The sequence below is a fragment of the Danio aesculapii genome, chromosome 22, assembly GCF_903798145.1.
Source record: "Danio aesculapii chromosome 22, fDanAes4.1, whole genome shotgun sequence".
NCBI lineage: Eukaryota > Metazoa > Chordata > Actinopteri > Cypriniformes > Danionidae > Danio > Danio aesculapii.
The window spans coordinates 14,788,137-14,809,667 of record NC_079456.1 but is presented as its reverse complement, the minus strand read 5'-3'; the positions used below and the strand labels follow the sequence as shown (position 1 = coordinate 14,809,667).

Below are 21,531 nucleotides of genomic sequence, written 5' to 3'. Positions count from 1 at the left end.
TACCACAGGTTTTTTTGTGCATACAAAAACTGTTAAACTGTTTTTTCTTTAACGTTCACCCGCAAATGTCAAAGTGGCGCAATCCTGCAGTTATTCACACAACATACTTTGGGGTATACATTTCAAAGCACAACATTTTCAGCATGAGCTCTTCACTGTATGATACTTGAAATGTGATAGGACGCTGGACAATGGAGTGCGGATCCAAACGCAGGTTTATTGAGAATGGTCAGGCAAGCAACGGTCACAATCAGGAGCAAAGAGATGTATGAAGGCAAATCCAGAGTCGTAGTCAAAAACCCAGGCGATAAGTCAGTACAGGCAGGCAGCAGACAACATAAATAAACAAACAAGGCGAGGGTCAAAAGCACGGTAAAGCAAGGCCATGAAAACGCGTCGTACTGTCACAAACCTGTAAAACAAGACTCAGCAAAGAGGTGTGCGTGTGTGATGTGTATATGGTCCATGTAATCAGTTCATGAGCAGCTTCAGCTGTGTGAGTCTAATCAATAGAGACTTGGAGCAGGTGTGTGTGTGTTGCATGACAGGACTTGTAGTTCATATCGAGACAGGACTTGTATTCCATGTAAATGTCCTCCAACTATATTTATTATAATAAAGAGCTGTATTATTATTAATAATATTATTTAATTAATTTTAATATTATTTATTATAATAATAGTATTATCATTTAATATATTTTCACAAAATAAAATATTATTTGAGCTATTTAGTACTTTTGTATTTAGTGTTAATATTTATATTTTTAAGTTCAACATTTTTTAACTACTCATGACTTTTTTTTTCATAAAATTACAAAGTTTCCATTTTCAGACATATTTATAATAATACTAATATTAATTAACACAAAACCATTGCAAAGACATTTTGTTTCATTAAAAATGTGTACAATTAAAAAATTATTTAGTTAATTTAAAATTACTTCATAAAATCAATTGAATTAAATCATAGATACAATAAATACACCTGTCGTGATAAAGTTTTACTTTTAAACTAAAATTAATTTAATTAAAATAGAAAAAATTTAAACATTAGAAATAATGTTCAAATAAATCAGTAAATAAAATAATCATAATAAATTAGGATATATGCAACACATATAATACAAATTAAGTATTTTACCTTAGTTTGAGAACAAACTTTTGATTTCCATTCACACAACAGTTAAGCTCATTTATGTTTTTATTAAATCGAACTGTTTATTGTTAATCAAATCCATGTGATATGCATACAGATATTACCTTTCTAAAACCTTACATTCATTTTAAAATAGATGTTATTCTGAGTCTCGGTGATCGGTTGTTTCTGTTTTTGGAAACGGTGCATTTGCCCTGCTGCTCAGGAGGCTTCTCACAGCTGTTTTCCATCTTCCTCCATACGCCTTGACAAAATGCTCTGCGAATGTCTTTTGACTGTAATCTGCAAGCGATAAACCCTCATTCACAGGCGCCCTGTGTTCACGGTTTCCCCCCGTCCGAGGGACAAAGATTTGATGGCTTCTTCATCCAAGCCTGGGACGCTATTACAAACACAATCTGTCTGATTGCAGCATGCAGAAATACAACAGAGCTGGATCCACCGTCCTGCTTTGATTATGACCAGCAGAACCACGGGAGGGAGAGCAATACAATCCAGATGGCACTAGATAGTTATCCACCTCGTGCACACACAGACAACCATGCCAGACTCTGCTCTCGTCCTGAGATAATTGGTAAAACAGCTCCTCGCAGTTTCCATGTGGAGAGAAACAGAGTGAGGAAGAGAACTTCTTGTGTCTCAGGTGTGCAGCTTTTCTGACAAGGCGAAAAGACTGAACATTTTCGAGCAAGAGAAATTGTTAGGTAGATGTTGCACGAAGCCAAAAATGGCACAAAATGTTTACCTAAGGCAAGAAAGCAGTCCTGAAAATAGAATCAAAGAGGCAAAAGGATTAATTATTGTACAGATTTTCATTTTGCAACACTTTTCCAGCTGAAACTCAAATCACAAGACTAATAATCATCTATCAGATAGTGGGTTGTTCAAATTTATTGTATTGGAAAACAAAAAGCTTGTTCAGCAGGTTATCATTTTTATGACCTCATTGTAACATCCGGAGTCCATAGTGAGAAATTATTTAGTTTTGATTAAATACTGGGCGACGCAGTAGGTAGTGCTGTCGCCTAACAGCAAGGTCGTCGCTGGTTCGAGCCTCGGCTGGGTCAGTTGGCATTTCTGTGTGGAGTTTGCATGTTCTCCCTGCGTTTGCGTGGGTTTCCTCCGGGTGCTCCGGTTTCCCCCACAGTCCAAAAACATGCGGTAAAAACAATTCACTGAAGGGCTAATAATTTTGACTTCAACTGTATGTTTTTATTATAATTGGCATCAGTTTGCAAGATTAAGAGGAGTGACCCATCTTACCCAACTCTATTCTGTACTTTATTCCATGATTCTGACTTCTGTAACAAAGGCTGTAGAGCTAATTTGAAGTCATTTCTTTTTCTCTATTTTTCATCAGCACCAACAAGATTGGTCACGTCTCGTCCCATCACCCCTCATGCTGTCTCCTCATCAACACCTCCCGTGGTGCGGCCCATCAGCAAAATGACTGTGCTTCTTCCTAAAACGACCTCCACTCACCTCTTGACGGAATCCAGCAAAGCTCCAAGCAAGACCCCGGACAGCAAAGCCACCACCAGCCTGAGTCAGAGGACTGGCAAGTAGTTGTTTCCATTGTTCTGTCTCTCCATGTCCACAGATGGCCAGGAAACAAAACCGTGAGGGTTTCGTTTGGAGCCAAATCGCCCACTGTTGGTGTCATGACATTGCAGAAAACGCTTCTTTGTCTTTCCCTGGCGCAGTGTGATGTCCCTTCAATCCCCCTAGAGTCATTTCCTGCACATTTTTTTGTGTGTGTATGTGATGTTCCCAGGAAATGACTTTCCTCCAGCTGCTAAGCACAAAGCAAGACAAGGCCTGCTGGCGTGCCTTTGTGCTCGCACCTCTTACCCTTTCGTCTTGGTATAATGCCTGAAATTAGTGATTCTAATTAGCCATGCAGGGCATTCACGCTCTCTATGAGACTCAACAGAGCAAGGTTAGGGAAAGGACGTCTCTCACTCTCAATTTAGAAGAGTAATAGTCAAGAGACACAGTCAGTTATCAGGCATTGCAAGTGTCATCCTGTAGGGAAGTGTAATCACAAATGTATAATGCAAATAATGCCGTATATTTCTAATGTAGAAAAACAAATATGAGCATAATTTATATGAGAATATCTTGAGAATGAGTTTGGGAAGAGATCTCAACAGGTTTTATCAAGTCTGCTCTCAAAAATATTTGAACAAGGAGAAGGAGGAGGTACCTGCCTACCTACCTGTTTGCTTCACAGGAACTGGGAACGCTTTTAGGTATGGGATTGCTTTTTGGAGAACTACATTAGTGCCTACTTCAAAACAGGATTTGCTATGCAAAGTTGATCTGCCAAACACATGCCACATAGAGTACTATTGTTATCAGTTTATTAAACTTTATAGTTCCTACTTATGGTTCAGTGGCACCTTAAGGCTTTAAACTTCTGGGTCGAGCAATTGCCATGACCCATGGCGCATACCTTGCGCTTAGCCATGCATTTATACTTCTGTGTGCTGTTTGTGTTGCTTTGCAATGACATTTCCGAAATGCTAGCTGGCAGTAGGTTATGTTCCTCTGTGTCGAGTTTCTTTGGGGGTGTTTTGTTTTTTCTGAACACCACCTAATGGCCCATTTCCACTGAGTGGTACGGTATGGTATGGTTCAGTATGCTTCCACTGTCAAAAGGAACCAAAACGCGAACCGTACCATACCACTTTTTGAGTACCCTTTCAGAAGGGTACCTAGCATGACAAAACGGTAAAAAAAAAGGCGGAGCAAAACACGCAGCTGAACGCTATTGGTTTAAAGAGAAAAGTCACCAGCGCATACACAAGCAGGAGAATGAAAACAAAGGTAGCGCCATTTTTTTTAATACACAGCCGAGACATTACACTGTAATAATATATACATAGAATAATGAGTCATGGTCGACCCAAGCTTAAAGAAAGCTTGTCGTCATCTTTATGAACAACCACAAAGCCAAGAAGAGCAAAATCTACCCTGTGCACCATAGTTGTTTAAAAGGCAGTCTAAATCTAGAGCGGTTTCAATTTCTCACGTGAGCTCGCTGCGCTTCTACGTTTTAAATAACAAACTTCTTTTTATTTATTCCTTTATTGAACATTTTGATTTTGAACAAAGCCCGAGATCCACCCAACAAAAAAATGTTAAACAAAATAAAAACAGTAATAATACTATAATAGTACATACTGTAATACTGTAATAATAGGTACAAAATCAGGATTGAAACATATTTGATACAGTCTCTCTTATATTTAACCAAAATTGTATTTTTTTTTTACGTGCACCATTTATTTTGGCTGTAGTGTATTCCAATTTAATAATGTCCAGTAGACAGAGCCTCTAGGATAGATCAGTTGGAGCAGATGGACCTAGCCATAGTTTCAAGATTGTTTTTTTTTTTTTTTTGCAGCAGCAGCAGCAGCAACTGACCACATCTTTCTTTGGTTGATGGATAAGGAGAGTGATGAATCGTCCAGCATGATAAAAAGCAATGGGTCGCATTGGATCTGAGTTTCCATTAGTTCTGATAGAAGGTCTTATACCATGGTCCAGAATAATGCAATTTGGAGACATTCCCAGAAGTATATAAGTACCTTGGGTAGAGTTGTTACATAAGTGACAAAAAGGGTCTGATTTTCTTTTCATTTTAAATAACAGGTAGGGGGAATAATAAACTTCTTGAGCTGATGATAGTAATGTGCAAGTGATTATTGAAGTGCTTCTGACATCCGATCCATTCAGAAATGGACAAACGTGAGAGTGAAGTGTGAAAACTTAGCAGATGCCTGACAAAACAAAGACGCAAATGATTTATTCAGTAATCTAAAACATGAACAAACAGTCATGTTTAACAATTTTGATCACCTTTTTGGCTATTATGAACTCGAAATGATGGAATTACTTTCTAACAAGTGGTTACATGTGCTGGTGGAGATTATAGATACAGATGAGAGGTTTGCACTGATTGTGGGACATATTTCATGTTGTTTTTGAGCCCAAATAAGAACTAAATGTATGTTGTGTGTAGTTATGTTACATATATGTTACATTTTAATTATTTATTTTATATAATCTCAGACGTTACAATAGGCTATTTCTTTGACATTTCCTAAACTGAAACGCAATTTGACATTTCTGACTAAAACTGAAACGCAAGCCTGATGAAGGTGATCCGTACCGACCCATACCGTACAGTACTGTACCACTTAGTGGAAATGGACCATTAATGTATAAGTAGCTAAAACTTACTTATTCAGAGGTGGGAACCAGGGACATGCGACAACTTTAATCATAAGGCAAACACAAAACATCTGGAGCTCCTTCATGGGACTCAACACATGTAAACACTCCCTCCATTGGGCTCGCGGCTCTTAGCACTGCCCACACTCGACACAGCTACTAAGCCGACCAATCACAGAGCTTGCACTACATGTCGTTGCGACATGTAGATACATTTTTTGAGAGGTGCACGTCAGCGTCAAGGTTGCGCCGGACCAAACGCCTGCACTTGATGCAGAAGTATAAATCAGCCTTTAGTTGTGGGTATTGATGAGGAAAGACTGCACTGTCCAATCACTCCCTGACCTACAACTGCTGCCTGTGCTGTGATTCGAACCTGCAGTCTTTGGGTTACAATCTAACTCTAATCTCTAGGCCACAACAGCCCCCAGTGGCCCAAGAGGAAAATTCATTACTCATGGGACCACAATGGTGGCCAGCACCAATAGTTTAGGTTCCAAACTACCTGATGCAAGAGTCCCTAAAATGAACTTTATTATTGCTGAACAAATCCTTGTTCTTGTCCTGACCTCTAGAGGAGACTCATGTGAGATTAATGGGGTCATTTCCTCTAGAGAAAAATAAAAGAAGCAGACATAAACAGAAAGGAGAAACAACTCATTTTAAAAGGGGTCTCTTGTGAAAAGAAAAAGGTCCTTGGGCTTTTTGCGGAGATCTCAAAGTTGTCTGAATGTCAGAGTATGAAGGTTTTCAATTAAAAATCAAAGACCTAAGAAGGAACTCAATCCCTGCCCTCATCAGATTATTTGAAAATTAAATCATCTCAGCTAGGAGGAAAAAAACTAATGACATTTTTGACGTTAAACCTGGTGTCTTGAATCTTGATAAGCCATACTTGACCTAAACAGGAATGAGATTGTTTTCCGTGGGAATTTTGGTCTTTCCTGTTGATTTCCTTCACACAGACCTGTCAACAACTCAAGAAATTGAGCGCACAAGTCACATGACCTATGTTTATGGCACTTTGTTGCAAATAGCTCAGGGGCCCTAACAATATTTGTTAGGACTGGCATGACAGGCCCCTGGAGGACATTGGGATGGGGAATGTAAATTGGCTTTATGGCTCCATTCCCTCTCCTCATCTTCACTCGCTTCTCCCGTTCACTCCCTCAGGTTGTGTCCTCTGGGAGTGAATTGGAAAGACAGAAAGATGAGACATCAAGCACAGAGACTTGAGGGGGTTCCCAGGGAATATTTGTTTTATAACCAGCGTCGCAAAGACATTTTTTGCAGCTTTTTGTTCTGCATTTCTGGGGGGTCTAGGGGGATAGGCTCATTTTACAAATCCCCTAGTTGAACCAGTTTTGAATTCATTTAGCCAACTTTTGGGTCTGGCAGGGGCACTTTTTAGCTTAACTTCGCTTAGCATAAATCTGTGAAGCAGATTAGACCATTAGCATCTTGCTCAAAAATGACCAAAGTTTTGATAATTTTCCTGCTTAGTTAACTTTTTTATAGTTACATTTTGACTAATACTAATACAGTGTTCACACCAGACATGGCTTGCGCGAATAAATTAAAACATTTAAAGTTTAGTCACTTCATTAGCGTGTCAAATTTGCTTAATTCGAGTGTCAAATTTACTTCACAATAGACGTGGATTCGCGTCATGGGCAAGGCTTCTGTCTGGTTGGTGACTCTAGTTTCGTTGCTAAATGGCTGACATTCTTTTATTGAGAGAGTAGCTGTGCTTTATGTGCTTTAGGAATGGTGAAAAACATTGTAGGTTCATTCGGCACCGTGTCCACTAGATCCTTTCAGAGGTGCACCAGCACTGTCATTAACTCCTCCAGAAACTATACCTGGATGATGGAAGCTTTCAGCGGTACTTCCGACGGAGCCAAGCCCAGTTTGATGAGCTATTGTCCCATGTCGTCAGGAGGATTTCCCCCTCGGGACCCCAACAACATGCGCTACGTCATACTAGAGCAAGCTCCTGAGTGGTTAACACAGTGTGAATGTCCGCAAGTGTTCCGATTTTCAAACCTGAGCAAATTGAACGATTCTCGCGTTAAGTGCCTCAAACACGCAAAACACTGACCTAGCCCCCCCAAACAAGTTTGCCTAGAGTGCCAGTTAAGTTTTTTCCAGCCCTGGGTGTAAATGCTCCATAAGAATGAAACGTTGCTATTTTTTAGGTCGATATGGCTTGGAACAATATTCTCATTCTGGCGTAATATTAAGAAACTTTCATGAAGAAGGCACAATGATATTATGTAGAGCCTGAAAATCGGCTTACTTTGTCAATATGACCACCTGCTTGCACAGAGAGAGCGAGATGCTAATGGTCTAATCTGATTCAGTGAACTATTCTAAACTAGAGTAAAAGTGCCCCTGCCAGATCCGAAGATTGACTGAATAGATTCAAACAGAGTAAAACTCATCTGCTTTAATCTAGGGGACTTTAAAAATTAGCCAATTTCCTAAAAAAAAAAAAGTGGATTGTTCCTTTAAGACATCTCATTAAGTATTTTCTTTTCCAGTGCAAAAGTGTTGATTCTCTTATAACTGAAAGATTCAGCACAATGCTTTACTCCCTCTGTTTAAGTTTGACAAACTTAGAGTATCGCTGTAGATTGGGGAACCCCTATAATTGTTTTATAGTGTGGTCTTCTTTTTAAAGGTTATTACCCATATAGAAATATCCATTAACAGGCTCCCTAAAGAGTTCTACAAACCAAATGGTTAAATGAATTCATGTCATTCTCCAGTACCTCAGTCGTTCTTTTGTAAATAATAATTGAAAATGAAATTAGACCGTGTCCCCGATGGACATTTGTCCCTAGGCATCAATTCGAACAATGCTTCTCATTGTATTTTGTCCAACCTTAGTTTGCACCTCTGTTGAAATTAATTCAGGGAGGGAAACAAAAAAGACGGAGATGGAGTACATGGTGGATTTATAAAGTCTACAGAAATTTGCTATCTCATGAGTCATCGTTCCCAAAAGGTAGATAAGGCCAGTGTTTGAGGAACGGCGACAAATAGCACTCTCTGGAAATCGCTATCATCCTTGGGAGCACCTCATCTCTTTCTAATACAGTCTTGCCGGCTTGCAAATTGCCTGCCATCACACTTATGGAGGAAGATGAGATGGCAAGCAAAGGGGATGCAAGCTGTCACCCCCTCAGCCAATAAATCCCATCCCAGTCTAAAGGATTTGCGCTGACCTTGCGGAAATGGGACAAAAAGCCTGGGCAATAACCCTTGATATGTGTAATCACAGGGCCGATAAATCTATTTTTAATGGAAGACAGCTGCTAACTCTTTCATCTTTCTCTGCTCCGTTGGCAGAGGGCAGGCTTCTTGTTTTATTTGACACCACACTTGACGCTCTACAGAACAGGTGCATGCATCTGGCTGATTGCGAGCAAGATGAGGGCGTACTTATTTAATAAAATATGGTGATGTGACCTCCTATACTGCTGCAAAAATAATTTCCTGCGCACTCCAAACGTGCTCAGATGGATCTTGTAACCTCTGCGTGGTGGAGTAAAAAGGGATGCTGGTTTGTTTAGTGGTGTATAAAATGATGAGGTAACTTTTCGTCAGAGCAAATGAGGTAAAAATTTCAGGGTATTGCTTCACACTTTCTGACATCAGCACATCTTCCCTGGTGTACTAGCGAGACCTCAATTTCCCTGCATAGCTAATCCTTCGCCAGTCTTTTGCACTTGGATAACCACTGTAGGATGTGGAGCCCACGTGAGACTCGGAAATTGTTAGTCGGAGTTGAAGTATAGGTAAAATCAGAGGAGGATCCAAAACTCAGGATTCTGCTCCTAAATTCACATCAGTCTTCTACTATGATGCTAATGACTATAACAGGATGCTGAAAGAACTAATATAAATGCTTTCAAAATTAAAGTCCCTTAGAAATCAAAATAAGCTTTATATTAACCTCTAGTTTAAAAAAAGTCAGGAAAGTGGGTGAGTCCAGCTTTGTTTAAGTGGGAGTGTCGAGTGTCAAGCATTTACATGAGTTGCTTTTTGAATGTTCCTTTCATGATCCCATTTTACATGTTATAGCACTTTCACCTTCATTCAGGAACATTTCATGCATGCCCCCATGACAAACGAGATATTAGATGCGAGGAACTGCTGGACGTGCTTGTTTTAATGGAATTTTTGATACTGCTCTCCGTATGAGAGAAAAAAACCCTCGTATTTCTCTGTAACTTGGATGCACCCGGTAGGTGCAGAGAATAGTGTCAGACATCCATGTTTGTATAGACTATCCTGTCACAAGATGCGGCGAAAATCCCACACGACAGCATTTACAGTGGATCTTTCAGTCCATAATATTATAGTGATATTAACTACTGTAAACTTAGTAACTAAATCATTTTGACTCAGGTATGTCTTTACAAACTGAAAAAGTACTGCTGACGATACAAACAAACTTTGCCATCTGAATAAACATAAACAAAGAACACTGATCACACACTTACCAAATCTGTATAGAAACAGGACAATCAACACAAACTGGAACCGCACCTTTTTTTTTTAAAGGAGATGAGTGGCACATCCTGATTTCATCATTTGCAGATGCAAAAAAAAAACAGCTCTCGGGTAAAAAAATGTTCCTTACAAACATATTTTTGGCGCGTGTTAGCAGACCACTGTAATCCACACATGTGAGTCCACATGCTGTGCTCTCATATTGGGGAATTGAAAACCAAACCTATGTTGCGGCATATTTAAAAAACGCCACACTGATGACCCATGTCTCCAAACAATTCTTTTTCTTCCACTTGTTCTAACTACAGTTGGCAACACAACGTGGCGTCTCTCTGTCGTCTGAACATTGTAACAAGTTAAAACAGTCTTCGAAGCTATCATGCACGTTAATGAAATTGCATCTCATTCACAATAGAGTGTGCTGATTAGTTTGAACCAAGTCTTGCTCATGAATTAATGATGAAAACTCAAAGACGTCACGTTGTACCGGCCGGTACAGACATCCAGTCGCCACACTGGAATTTACACAAGGATCTAATCACCGTGACGCAGCTTCAAAATTTCTTTTTAAACTGGAAGAATGAATTTGCTCAAAATAACGCAAAAACAACCAATTTTCCCTTTTTAGTGAAATATATGTGTCCTAATAGTGTTTTTGGCAGCGTGGGACACATATATGACTGTCAACATCTCAAAAAATGTGTTTTGGTGTTTTGTGACCCTTTAAGGATATTTGATGTGCTCCAAAACAGAGACAAAATTATTTTTAAAAGATATAAACATCCAAAGCTTGCAGTTTGTCGCTTCGGCCATAATGGATCAATGTTTTTTTTTTTTTTTGACATCACTTCATACTTCAGTTTCTCATCAAATCTTCTGGCCAATCAAATGCTCTGCAGTATCTGACATGTCTTTTTATTTGCCTTTAATTTTTTTTTTCTTAACCACTCTTCCTGGCACTGGCATTCAATGTATTCTATATTTATTTACAAAAATGGACATTTCAAAGAACTTCACAGGACCTTTAAAAAGCAACAATTTTTTTTTCATTTCATTTTTGTCCTCTGTGCAGGTTTTCCCAATGGACTGAATGTGACATTCAGGTGTGCAAGTAGGCCGTGTTTTCCAGGTGTACAGTGCATTGACCTCCGACCGCCCTACACTGGCTACGTTTGTGGACGATGTCCACCTGGATATCATGGCAATGGGCGCACATGCACAAAACATTCGAAGCATGGCAGTAAGTTTTCTTTATTATTCTTTTTTAAATCAACCCTTGTCATCAATGACCTGTTTTACTTAAAGGTGCAATAGGTAGTTGTCGTCAGAAATAATTTTTGCTATGCTGGTTAAAAGTCTGTATACATCCTGATAGCACTCATTAAATTAGGTGGTCCAAATGTATATATCTATTTTAATATTCTGTAAAAAGATATAGGACCAAGTTTCTTTAATCAAAAGGTTGATTCTTTAATCAGGTGGCGCGGTGGGTAGCACGTTCGCCTCACAGCAAGAGAGTCGCTGGTTCGAGCCTCAGCTGGGTCAGTTAGCATTTCTGTGTGGAGTTTGCATGTTCTCCCCGCGTGGGTTTCCTCCGGGTGCTCCGGTTTCCCCCACAAGTCCAAAGATGTGGTACAGGTGAATTGGGTATGCTAAAATTGACCGTAGTGCATGAGTGTGTGTGTGTGAGTGTGTTTGGGTGTATCCCAGTGATGGGTTGCGGCTGGAAGGGTAAATCATATGCTGGATAAGTTGATGGTTCATTCTGCTGTGGCGACCCCAGATTAATAAAGGGACTAAGCCGAAAAGAAAATGAATGAATGAATGATTCTTTAATCAAGCGCAGAAAGGATTACATAACTGATGCATTCAGGGATGTGGTTCAGATAGAGAATGATAGGCAAACATCAACAACCTGCCTGCAGCATTCAGGAGGCATGGCTTTGGATGGCGATTCGGAGGGTGGGATATAGGCATTCAGTACTATTACTGTGCGTTCACACCGAAAGCGCAAGAGTGTCAATGTAGCCGGAAGTCATTCATTTTCAATGGGAGCCAGCAGCGTTGAGTGGCGCAGCGTGGTGCATCTTCGTCGTTGTGGGCGTCGAGGAGAGTTAAAATCAAGTCAACTTTATAGTAATGAGCTATGACGTGGTTCGGCGGCAAGCAATCTGAATGTAGAAGTCCACCGCTTGGGAGAAGTCCAGAGAGAACACAGTCACTGTCAACTTTTGTTCCGACCACAGTTGTTCCCAAGGGTTTGATTATTGCGGTCGCCGTATTTCCAATTATGGACAATGTTTTCTTACAGGGACATGCATTTTAAAAAATGACTGCTGAGTTACTGATGTGCATTAATGTTATATACAGGGCTTAACATTAACACCCGCCAAATGCAGGTAGATTTTAGCTGTGGCGGGTTAGACAGGGGCTCCCACTAGCCACTTTGGCTGGTTGAAAATAATTTTTATATTGTACTTTTCTTAAAAGCAGGTTTCGACAATTGACATGGTCCATTATGGTTGCAAATGTGATTTTAGAATCGAGAAGCAGCATGACTGACAAAAATAGCATTTGCGCGAGCAAAAGAAAGCAAGTGAATACCAAATCAGAGGATATCACTTGTGCACACATGGTGATGTGATGCACGCGACTGTTTAGAAACGTGCACGCTCCCGTTTCCAGGCATGAAGCAACCATACCTGGAAATGCAACTGCTACGATCGGTTCTCTTTGAAATTAACTGGATGCTCATGCACCAACAGTCCTGCTCCAGATTTTTTTTTTAAATCTATATATTTTTATAAGCAGCAGCGGTTCCTGCTTTCGCTTCAACCAATCTTTGAATAGATTATGGGCCTAACGTTAATCATGTGCGCATAATTATCCCTTCATAATCAAAACCACAACCCATTACACAACACATTAAGCAAGTTCTTAGGCATGTGGACATAACACAAAGTCTAAATCAAGTAATTTTAGCATGTCAAAGTCAAATTTATGCATTTAAAATATATTTTCCCAACAACAAAATTGTGGCTAGTGAAAAAAAAACGACTGGCGAGTAATGCTGGAAATCTGCTAGCCACGGTGGCTGGTGATCAAAAAAGTTAATGTCAAGCCCTGGTTATGTAGTTTTTTCTTTTAAAAATTGGGAATCTTATGCAACAAACCAGTACTGCTGCTTCAGAATATTTCAGACATAGGGACAAATATTGGATAAGGTGGAGCAAAGCCATACCACACGCAATAACTTGATCTTCCATAGTTAAATGGATTTTATAAAAAGCACGCAACATTTTCACGCTAGAAAGCACATTTTTTTATGCAGGAATGTAAGTGATTTGCTGATATGCTGCAATGGCTCGTTCAAATACAGGGTCAATGTAGTATTTGACACTCTTTGTTTCGTTGTGAACGCACAGTTAGGCTTATGTTAGCATTATCCAAGATCTCCTCATTTGACCTTTAAATTTGAATGTTATATCTGATTTCAAACAATAACTTAAAATCAACTCTGAAAAAGTTATGTTGCTAGAGTTGTTGCATTATCGTGAAGACTAAACTTATAATTTAGCTTGAAATTTTTGTCTGCCTCTGTTTTCGTCTTCAATCCTTTTTTAATCCTCCTTGTTTCATCTCCTGAAAGCGCAAAGCTCCAGTAATTAGGAAAAAACATAACGAACAGGAAACAAGGCTGTTGTAATCCTCAAAATGCGACAGGTGCTTTGATACGGTTGATAACTGAGACCTGGAAACGTCTAAAGCTCAGTCATGCACAGGCTGCGGCATGGTGCTTGCTGACCCACAATGTGTTTTTGGCTGACAGGAATAGGCAACGGAAAGAGACAGTAAGGAATTAGGAAAAGAATGTGTAAACTCATTTAGAAGAGGGGATGAGGAGAGGGAGGAAAGTGGAGAAGAGTTAACAGAAAACTGGGTTTTTAACAAAGTAACATATTCTTCGGTCTTTGATTCCCCTTTTATTTCATTTTTTTTCGAAAAGCAAACTACCAGACTGCATCTTATTCCTCCTTATCCCCAGAGTACAGTATGTTACATTTCACTCAATGGAAATGTTGTTAGACTTCTTAATCTGTTCCTTTTCTTGAAAAATCCCTCAAATACATTTTCCTAGGTTGCAGTATCGCAGCATGGCGGTAAAAGCCTTCAGAGCAGGGTAATGACTTTTAATGCATTTTTCTCTGTGAATGGGCCACTGCTGGAATCATTCCTAATAGTGCCGTAATCAGGAGTGAATCCATGAGCAGCCACAGTGGGAACTAGGAAAGAAACAGCTTTATTTTGCAAGCTAATTCCCTCATTGTCACCACATGCAGCCCTGATTCTCATACACTCAGAAATGACTGTGTGTCTCTGTTGTTAGGATTGCGCTTTGTTGTACTGCATCTTTGTTCCTCATTTCTGGATAGGGACAGAATAAATCTTGCTGAGCAGCCACAGCAGCTGTTTTTTTTAAACATATTGTTTATGAGTAAATATACTAGCAACACCAGGATGTTTTAAGCTTGTACTAAGCGCCATTGCATCATAAATGCTCTTCTGGTGGTCTCATTGTTTAAAATCTTCAAAGGTCTGTTTGAGATCTCCAGAGGATCATGGTGAATCATAACTGCAGAATGTACTGTCAGTCCCTTCCTTTCATTTTGGTGTCCTTGTTCTTTTTTTACTTGGTAATGAGCTTTACCATGCCTTGTTGTGCCCGACAAGTAAACTTTCTAAACGAACACTCCACTTTTTTTGAAAATAGGCTCATATTACAAGTCCCCTAGAACAGTGGTTCCCTGGACCCCCCACCCTGCACATTTTTTAGGTCTCTCTCATTTGACAGACAAGGATCAGTTCACAGATCAAGCTGAATCAGGTGTGCTAAGTAAGGGAGATAAACAAAATGTGCAGGGAGAGGGGGTCCCAAGGACTGTAATTGGGAATCGCTGCCCTAGGATAGTCATGTTTAATGTTTATATGTTTCTTTCAATTTTGCATAATAAGCTTGTCTTCTCCTCTAGCACCTCGCTACTTACCGCAAATGACCCAAGCCAAGAACTACCCACCTCACATCCCCCCTAGTGTTCCCCATCTGCACCTCCCCGTCCTTCCATTCAGGCAAACTCATAGACACCTATCCTCACCAGCGAGGACACTTCACCATCAGGCTACCACTCGCATACCCCTCCCACCAATCTTTCCACCTGTCACAGAGAACAGGGAGTTGGCGCTGACGGCAGGACACATGCCGCCCTCAACTAGCAGAAGGGATCAACTTCTTTCTGGCTCTCACAATCAACTCAATGTTCCCTCGAGTCCCAAGGATCAAGATGCTTCAGTTAAAGTCTTGACAGGTGGATTTGCGGGTGTCACATCTGGAAAAGTCACTTTACCTCACACTTCAAGGCATGTCGAGGCACTGGGGCAGACTCAAAAACAATCTAGTCTGGCCACAATTTCCCAGGCTCGACCTTGGACTCCTCCAGACACCCAGCGACCCCTAACAGCAGCTTTAACTTCCCTCTCCTTCTCCTTCTCTGAGTCGGAGTTTTCCGCAGATGGAGGCCTTGGAGCTGGAATCCAAGACCCTTATGAGTCCCAGCCACTTCCCCAGGAGAGCTTCACCTACCTTGGTGAACAAAGCCATACCCAGCATATGGGCAACCAACCAGCTCTTGAGAAAGGTAGACACCAAAGCAAAACACACAACGTGGTTCTCTTAGAGGAGAGAAGTTTCACCTGTGCAGATGTCTCTTGCTTCCCTGGAGTACACTGTGAGCTTGCAAGGAATGGACAAGCTAGATGTGGACGCTGTCCTTTGGGGTACACCGGAAATGGACAAATGTGCAGAGGTAATTATTGATGTATAGATGGCTTATCTTCATCATTCATTTAGTCCAACATTAGTGACTTGCTTATCCATGACACTATTTTTGGATTCCCTACTTAAAACACATATGTATCCAGTTGACCCCAGAATGTGTGTATTAATACCTTAAAATACAGGTAACTAGCCTTAAGACATTGCTAATTAGATTTTAGGCACACACTAGTCCAGGGGTTCTCAAAATTGGTCCTGAAGGGCCGGTGTCCTGCAGATTTTAGCTCCAACTTGCCTCAACACACCTGCAAGGATGTTTCTAGAAAGCCTAGTAAGAGCTTGATTAGCTAGCCCAGGTGTGTCTGATTAGGGTTAGAACTAACCTTTACAGGACACTGACCCTCCAGGACAGAGTTTGAGAACCCCTGCACTAGTCTATACCCTTTTGAACAAAAACACAAAATAGCTCATCTTTGAGGCCTTTTTAAAGGTTGTACATCGTTTACTCCTAAAATGTTCATAGCAATATCTTAAAGATAGACACTTCAGTCACAATTTATTTTAAGGTACAATTCTCAATATTAACAAACGATACAATATAACTACAACTTTAACCCTATATACTGCCAATTTGCAGGTTATTAATAGTTATTAAGGTAGTAGCAGGGTTTAGGTATTTGGGTAGGATTAGGAATATAGAATAACATCATGCAAAATATGTACTTTAAGTACTAATAAAGGGCAACGCAGTGGCGCAGTAGGTAGTGCTGTTGCCTCACAGCAAGAAGGTCGCTGGTTCGAGCCTTGGCTGGGTCAGTTGGCGTTTCTGTGTGGAGTTTGCATGTTCTCCCTGCGTTCGCGTGGGTTTCCTCCGGGTGCTCCGGTTTCCCCCACAGTCCAAAGACATGTGGTACAGGTTAATTGGGTAGGCTAAATTGTCCGTAGTGTATGTGTGTGTGAATAAGTGTGTATGTGTTTCCCAGTGATGGGTTGCAGCTGGAAGGGCATCCGCTGCATAAAACAAATGCTGGATGAGTTGGCGGTTCATTCAGCTGTGGCGACCCCAGAATAATAAAGGGACTAAGCCAAAAAGAAAATGAATCAATGAAGGAATGAGTACTAATAAACTACCAATATCTAAATAGTAGGCAGAAAATAAGCCACTAGTTAATAGTTAGAATTAGTCCCTATACAAAGGGTGTCAAACTCAAGTTTCTTAGTTCCATTCCTGCTTCAACATTTCTATCTTTATGTTTCAAACAAGCCTAAATCACTCAATTAGTTTGATCATTTAATTTGGGTTCGAAGAAACTGAGCAGAGCTGCGGCTCTCCAGGAACTGAGTTGGACACCTGTGTCCTATATGAATGTGTTACAAATACTTTTATTCTAAGGTATTAATATGCACCTTCTAGGGTAAACTAGGTACAATGTCTTAAAACACCTTTGTATCCTGTTAATCACAGAAGATGCATATTAGCATAGACTACTTTATTGGCAAAAAAAAAGTAAATTCATGTAGAAATTTCCAGTTTGATCTGCAATAGGTTAGCGAATAAACTGCAGGCATGCGGTGTTAAGACCTAGACTACAGCAAAGTGAGCAGGAGCTTAAAACTGACAACTGACAATAACTGGTGTAAACAATAAACTCATTCCCTGAGCATGCTCCAGGCATGAGGAATAAATACATTCCTTGAGCTCCATCCCGTGGGTTCATGAACCAGAGAAAATTAGGAGCAGTGGGTGGAAGAATCACTAGAAATATGTTTTCTATTGTAATCCCATGATATTGCATTACTATGTTGAATTCACTGAACGCAGTGATTACTTATGCATTCATGGATTATTTTCAGGCACTGTTTTCGAGGTATGAATATAGCGTGAACATGCACAGGTGTCTTGTGTTGAGCTCTACGAAAGCAGATGGATCCAGCATTGTCATTAAACAAGAAGTTTATGTAGTAAAAGTTATCAAACTATTCAAATCAGCCCTTTATTTTTCAGAATGCTTGAAGGAAAAACTTAGGGTGAATTTTAAGAAGCAGGCATGGTAATTATCCGCAAATACAACACCTGCACTTTTAACACCAACCCTCTTTAATTTAAAGTGAAAGGTACGCGTTTAAAATAGGTTCAGTACATACCAAATCTTTATGTGGCCATGCTTTCTGTGCTCCAGGCTGCAGATGGAGGCGAGTACGTGTTTGCATGTTGATGGAGTGTATCCGACCATGTGTTATTTGTGTTTGCATGCCATTTGTGTCTTCAGCCGTGTGCAGACATGCCTGCGGTAGAAACATGGAGTGCGCGGCCCCCAACACGTGTCGCTGCAAGAGGGGCTACAGTGGTCCCAACTGCGAAACAGGTCACACAAATTATTAATGTGGTTATAGGTACGATCACTTAAGAAAATATAATAATGTTTTTTGTTTTTATTTATTCCCACAGCTGTCTGCCATCCAGCCTGTCTAAATGGAGGGAAATGTGTAGCACCTGATATATGTGAATGCCTGTCAGGTTACCATGGAGAGATCTGTGAAAGTGGTAAGAGCATGTGCGTCTGGAATAAAATTTTATTTGCTGCATCCGAAATTCTATTATCTCACTATTATACATTGTCTAAATGCATAGTAATATGAAAACCAGTCAGCAAGAAATACCCACATTGTGTACTACTTACACCAAGATCATGGAAATCAGAAAATTTCCGGTGCATTCCAAACGGGATATATCGCCCTCTGTAGGGCACTTCAGATTGAAGAAATCATGGCCGTTCCAAACCAAAGTGCTCAAAACTGGTCACTTCGAAAGTCCCTTTGGAGTGAAGGATTTTTATTAGTACAACTGATTGACATCCTTTGAGTGGGGAAGTTGTTTGGTGTTACACACTGCACTCAGTTTGGAAGGGCTCATCCCTATGCTCTGATCCCTTCAGATGGACCCAAAGGGAAATAATTATTCAGGAAATTGATTCTGAGTTTTTCAAAATGCACCGCTTTTCTCTTTTGAATCAATTCTAAGCTTAGTTTTTAACAGCAGGTGGTGCTGTATGCTTTACAACAGTACTCTACCTGCATCCAAGTCCTTACAGACATCAATAATCATTAGTATCATCATATCATTATCAGTTAGGAAAGTTTTAAGTGAATTAGGGCCCGATCACACCGAACATGCTTTTGCGTTCCACAAGGCGCACCACATCTAGTCGTCTTGACAACACAAACATTGCTGTCACCTCAGTGCTGTCAACACCTCTGCTTTCATTTGATTGGAGAATGAAAAGACACAAATGATGTAGCGCACTTTTTTTTTTGCTTAGAGCAAAAATGCGTGGAGCAGCAGGCTGTTAAATGCAGCACGCAAAATCCGGCCATTAGTAAACCATTCAAAAGATGCGCAGATTCGATGTGATCGGCCCTTTACAGGTATGTTCATAGTGAGTTGTGTTTACATTTATCTTTCAAAATAAAAGCCAACTTACATTACTATGGTCAAAAACTATCCATCTGCTGGTAAAAACTAGCCTATAGCACCACCTTCTGATGAAAAACAAGCCTTGAACATCATCTGTTGTTAAACACTAACCTAGAGCAGCATTTGCTGTTAAACACAACACAAGAGAGTTATCTTCTGTTAAGTACTATACTAGACCGCCATTTTCCGTAATACACTAACCTAGACTGGCATCTGCTGTTAAAAACTAGCTAAGAGTGCCATCTGCTATTAAAAATTTGCCTTAAGCGCCATCTGTTTTTAAACACTAACCTAGAGTGCCATCTGCTGTTAAATACTAGAGTGCCATTTACTTTTATACACTAACCTAGACCAGCATCTGCTGTTAAAAACTAGCCTAGAGTGCCATCTACTGTTTAAAAACCTTGAGCACCATCTGTAAACCGTAACCTAGAGTGGCATTTGCTGTTAAACACTAGCCAAGAGCACCATCTGCTGTTAAAAACTAGCCTTGAGTGGCATTTGCTGTTAAACACTAGCCAAGAGCACCATCTGCTGTTAAAAACTAGCCTTGAGTGGCATTTGCTGTTAAACACTAGCCAAGAGCACCATCTGCTGTTAAAAACTAGCCTTGAGTGGCATTTGCTGTTAAACACTATACTAGAGTGCCATCTGCTGTTAAACACAATATTAGAGTGTCATTTGCTTTTATACACTAACCTAGACCAGCATCTGCTGTTAAAAACTAGCCTTGAGCACCATCTGTTGTTAAACCGTAACCTAGAGTGGCATTTGCGGTTAAACACTATACTAGACCGCCATCTGCTGTTAAAAACTAGGCAAGAACGCCATCTGCTGTTAAAAACTAGCCTTGAATGCCATCTGTTGTTAAACCGTAACCTAGAGTGGCATTTGCTGTTAAACACTATACTAGACTGGCATCTGCTGTTAAAAACTATCTTAGAGTGCCTCTGCTGTTTAAAAACTAGCCTTGAGCACCATCTGTTGTTAAACCGTAACCTAGAGTGGCATTTGCTGTTAAACACTATACTAGACCTGCATCTGCTGTAAAAAACTAGGCAAGAACGCCATCTGCTGTTAAAAACTAGCCTTGAATGCCATCTGTTGTTAAACACTAACCTAGAGTGGCATTTGCTGTTAAACACTATACTAGAGTGCCATCTGCTGTTAAACACAATATTAGAGTGTCATTTGCTTTTATACACTAACCTAGACCAGCATCTGCTGTTAAAAACTAGCTTAGAGTACCTCTGCTGTTTAAAAATTAGCCTTGAGCACCATCTGTTGTTAAACCGTAACCTAGAGTGGCATTTGCTGTTAAACATTATACTAGACCGGCGTCTGCTGTTAAAAACTAGGCAAGAACGTCATCTGCTGTTAAAAACTAGCCTTGAATGCCATCTGTTGGTAAACACTAACCTAGAGTGGCATTTGCTGTTAAACACTATACTAGACCGGCATCTGCTGTTTAAAACTAGGCAAGTGAGCCATTTAATTTTAAAAACTGTTCAAAATCGATTCAAGTGAGAATAATGATGCATTTTGAAAATATTTGAGTTTATTCAGATTCTCGCCACAACTTTAGCCTATAGACTATGTGTAATATGAATATTGTCGTTTTCGTTAAATGGCATATTTGCAATTTATACTTGTGAGTCGATAGCGAGATCAATTTTAAAAACTTTCACTTTTGAACCTGTTTCAAAATTAGGCATATTTAGGCACACACAGCCCTAATTGCATGCAAACAAATAGGCAAAACACATAAAAAAATAAAATTTTTAGTTCTAAATGACCTCTAAATGACCTTAATTTTATTTAAACTACTATGAAGTAACATATTGACAACTTGACAAAGTTCACTAACCTGATAACAGTTGCTGTGTTCCAAATGATACTCTATATGCACTTATGTTCTCATACACTCAACTGTGCAGTGCATGAGTTTGTCATCTAATGTTTATTTTTACTAAACGAAAACTCTAATTTCCCAGTTGACATTTAACGGTTGCCGAAGTAGTGAAATAAATAGCCAAACTATCAAATAGTACCTATCATCAGTACAACCACAATCACCGTCGTAGGCAGCATAATCGCTTACATAGGAGAAATTTGCATGCGCAATCCAAAATAAATTAACGAATCTAACCTCAGCACCTGTTAGCTCCTCCCCTTCCTCTATATGAACAAAGTTGCGACCATTGAGTTCAACATTCCACACTTCTCTTTATCGTTTCAGTGCATTATCCAGGTATTTAAACAATATACTTTTTTTTTTTTGAGTGTGAATGCACTACAGACGCTATTA

General features: G+C 39.9%; 1 protein-coding gene across 1 annotated transcript in view; it reads left to right on the top strand.

Annotated features, from left to right (window-relative positions):
* The window catches only part of si:ch211-246m6.5 (von Willebrand factor D and EGF domain-containing protein), a 117,401-nt gene that overhangs the window by 84,176 nt on the left and 11,694 nt on the right, over positions 1 to 21,531 (top strand). The window contains exons 20-24 of the mRNA XM_056448015.1: positions 2,519 to 2,716; positions 10,991 to 11,158; positions 14,949 to 15,779; positions 18,019 to 18,114; positions 18,198 to 18,293. Coding sequence (XP_056303990.1) covers positions 2,519 to 2,716; positions 10,991 to 11,158; positions 14,949 to 15,779; positions 18,019 to 18,114; positions 18,198 to 18,293 — 1,389 coding nt within the window. The remainder of the gene's footprint in view (positions 1 to 2,518; positions 2,717 to 10,990; positions 11,159 to 14,948; positions 15,780 to 18,018; positions 18,115 to 18,197; positions 18,294 to 21,531) is intronic.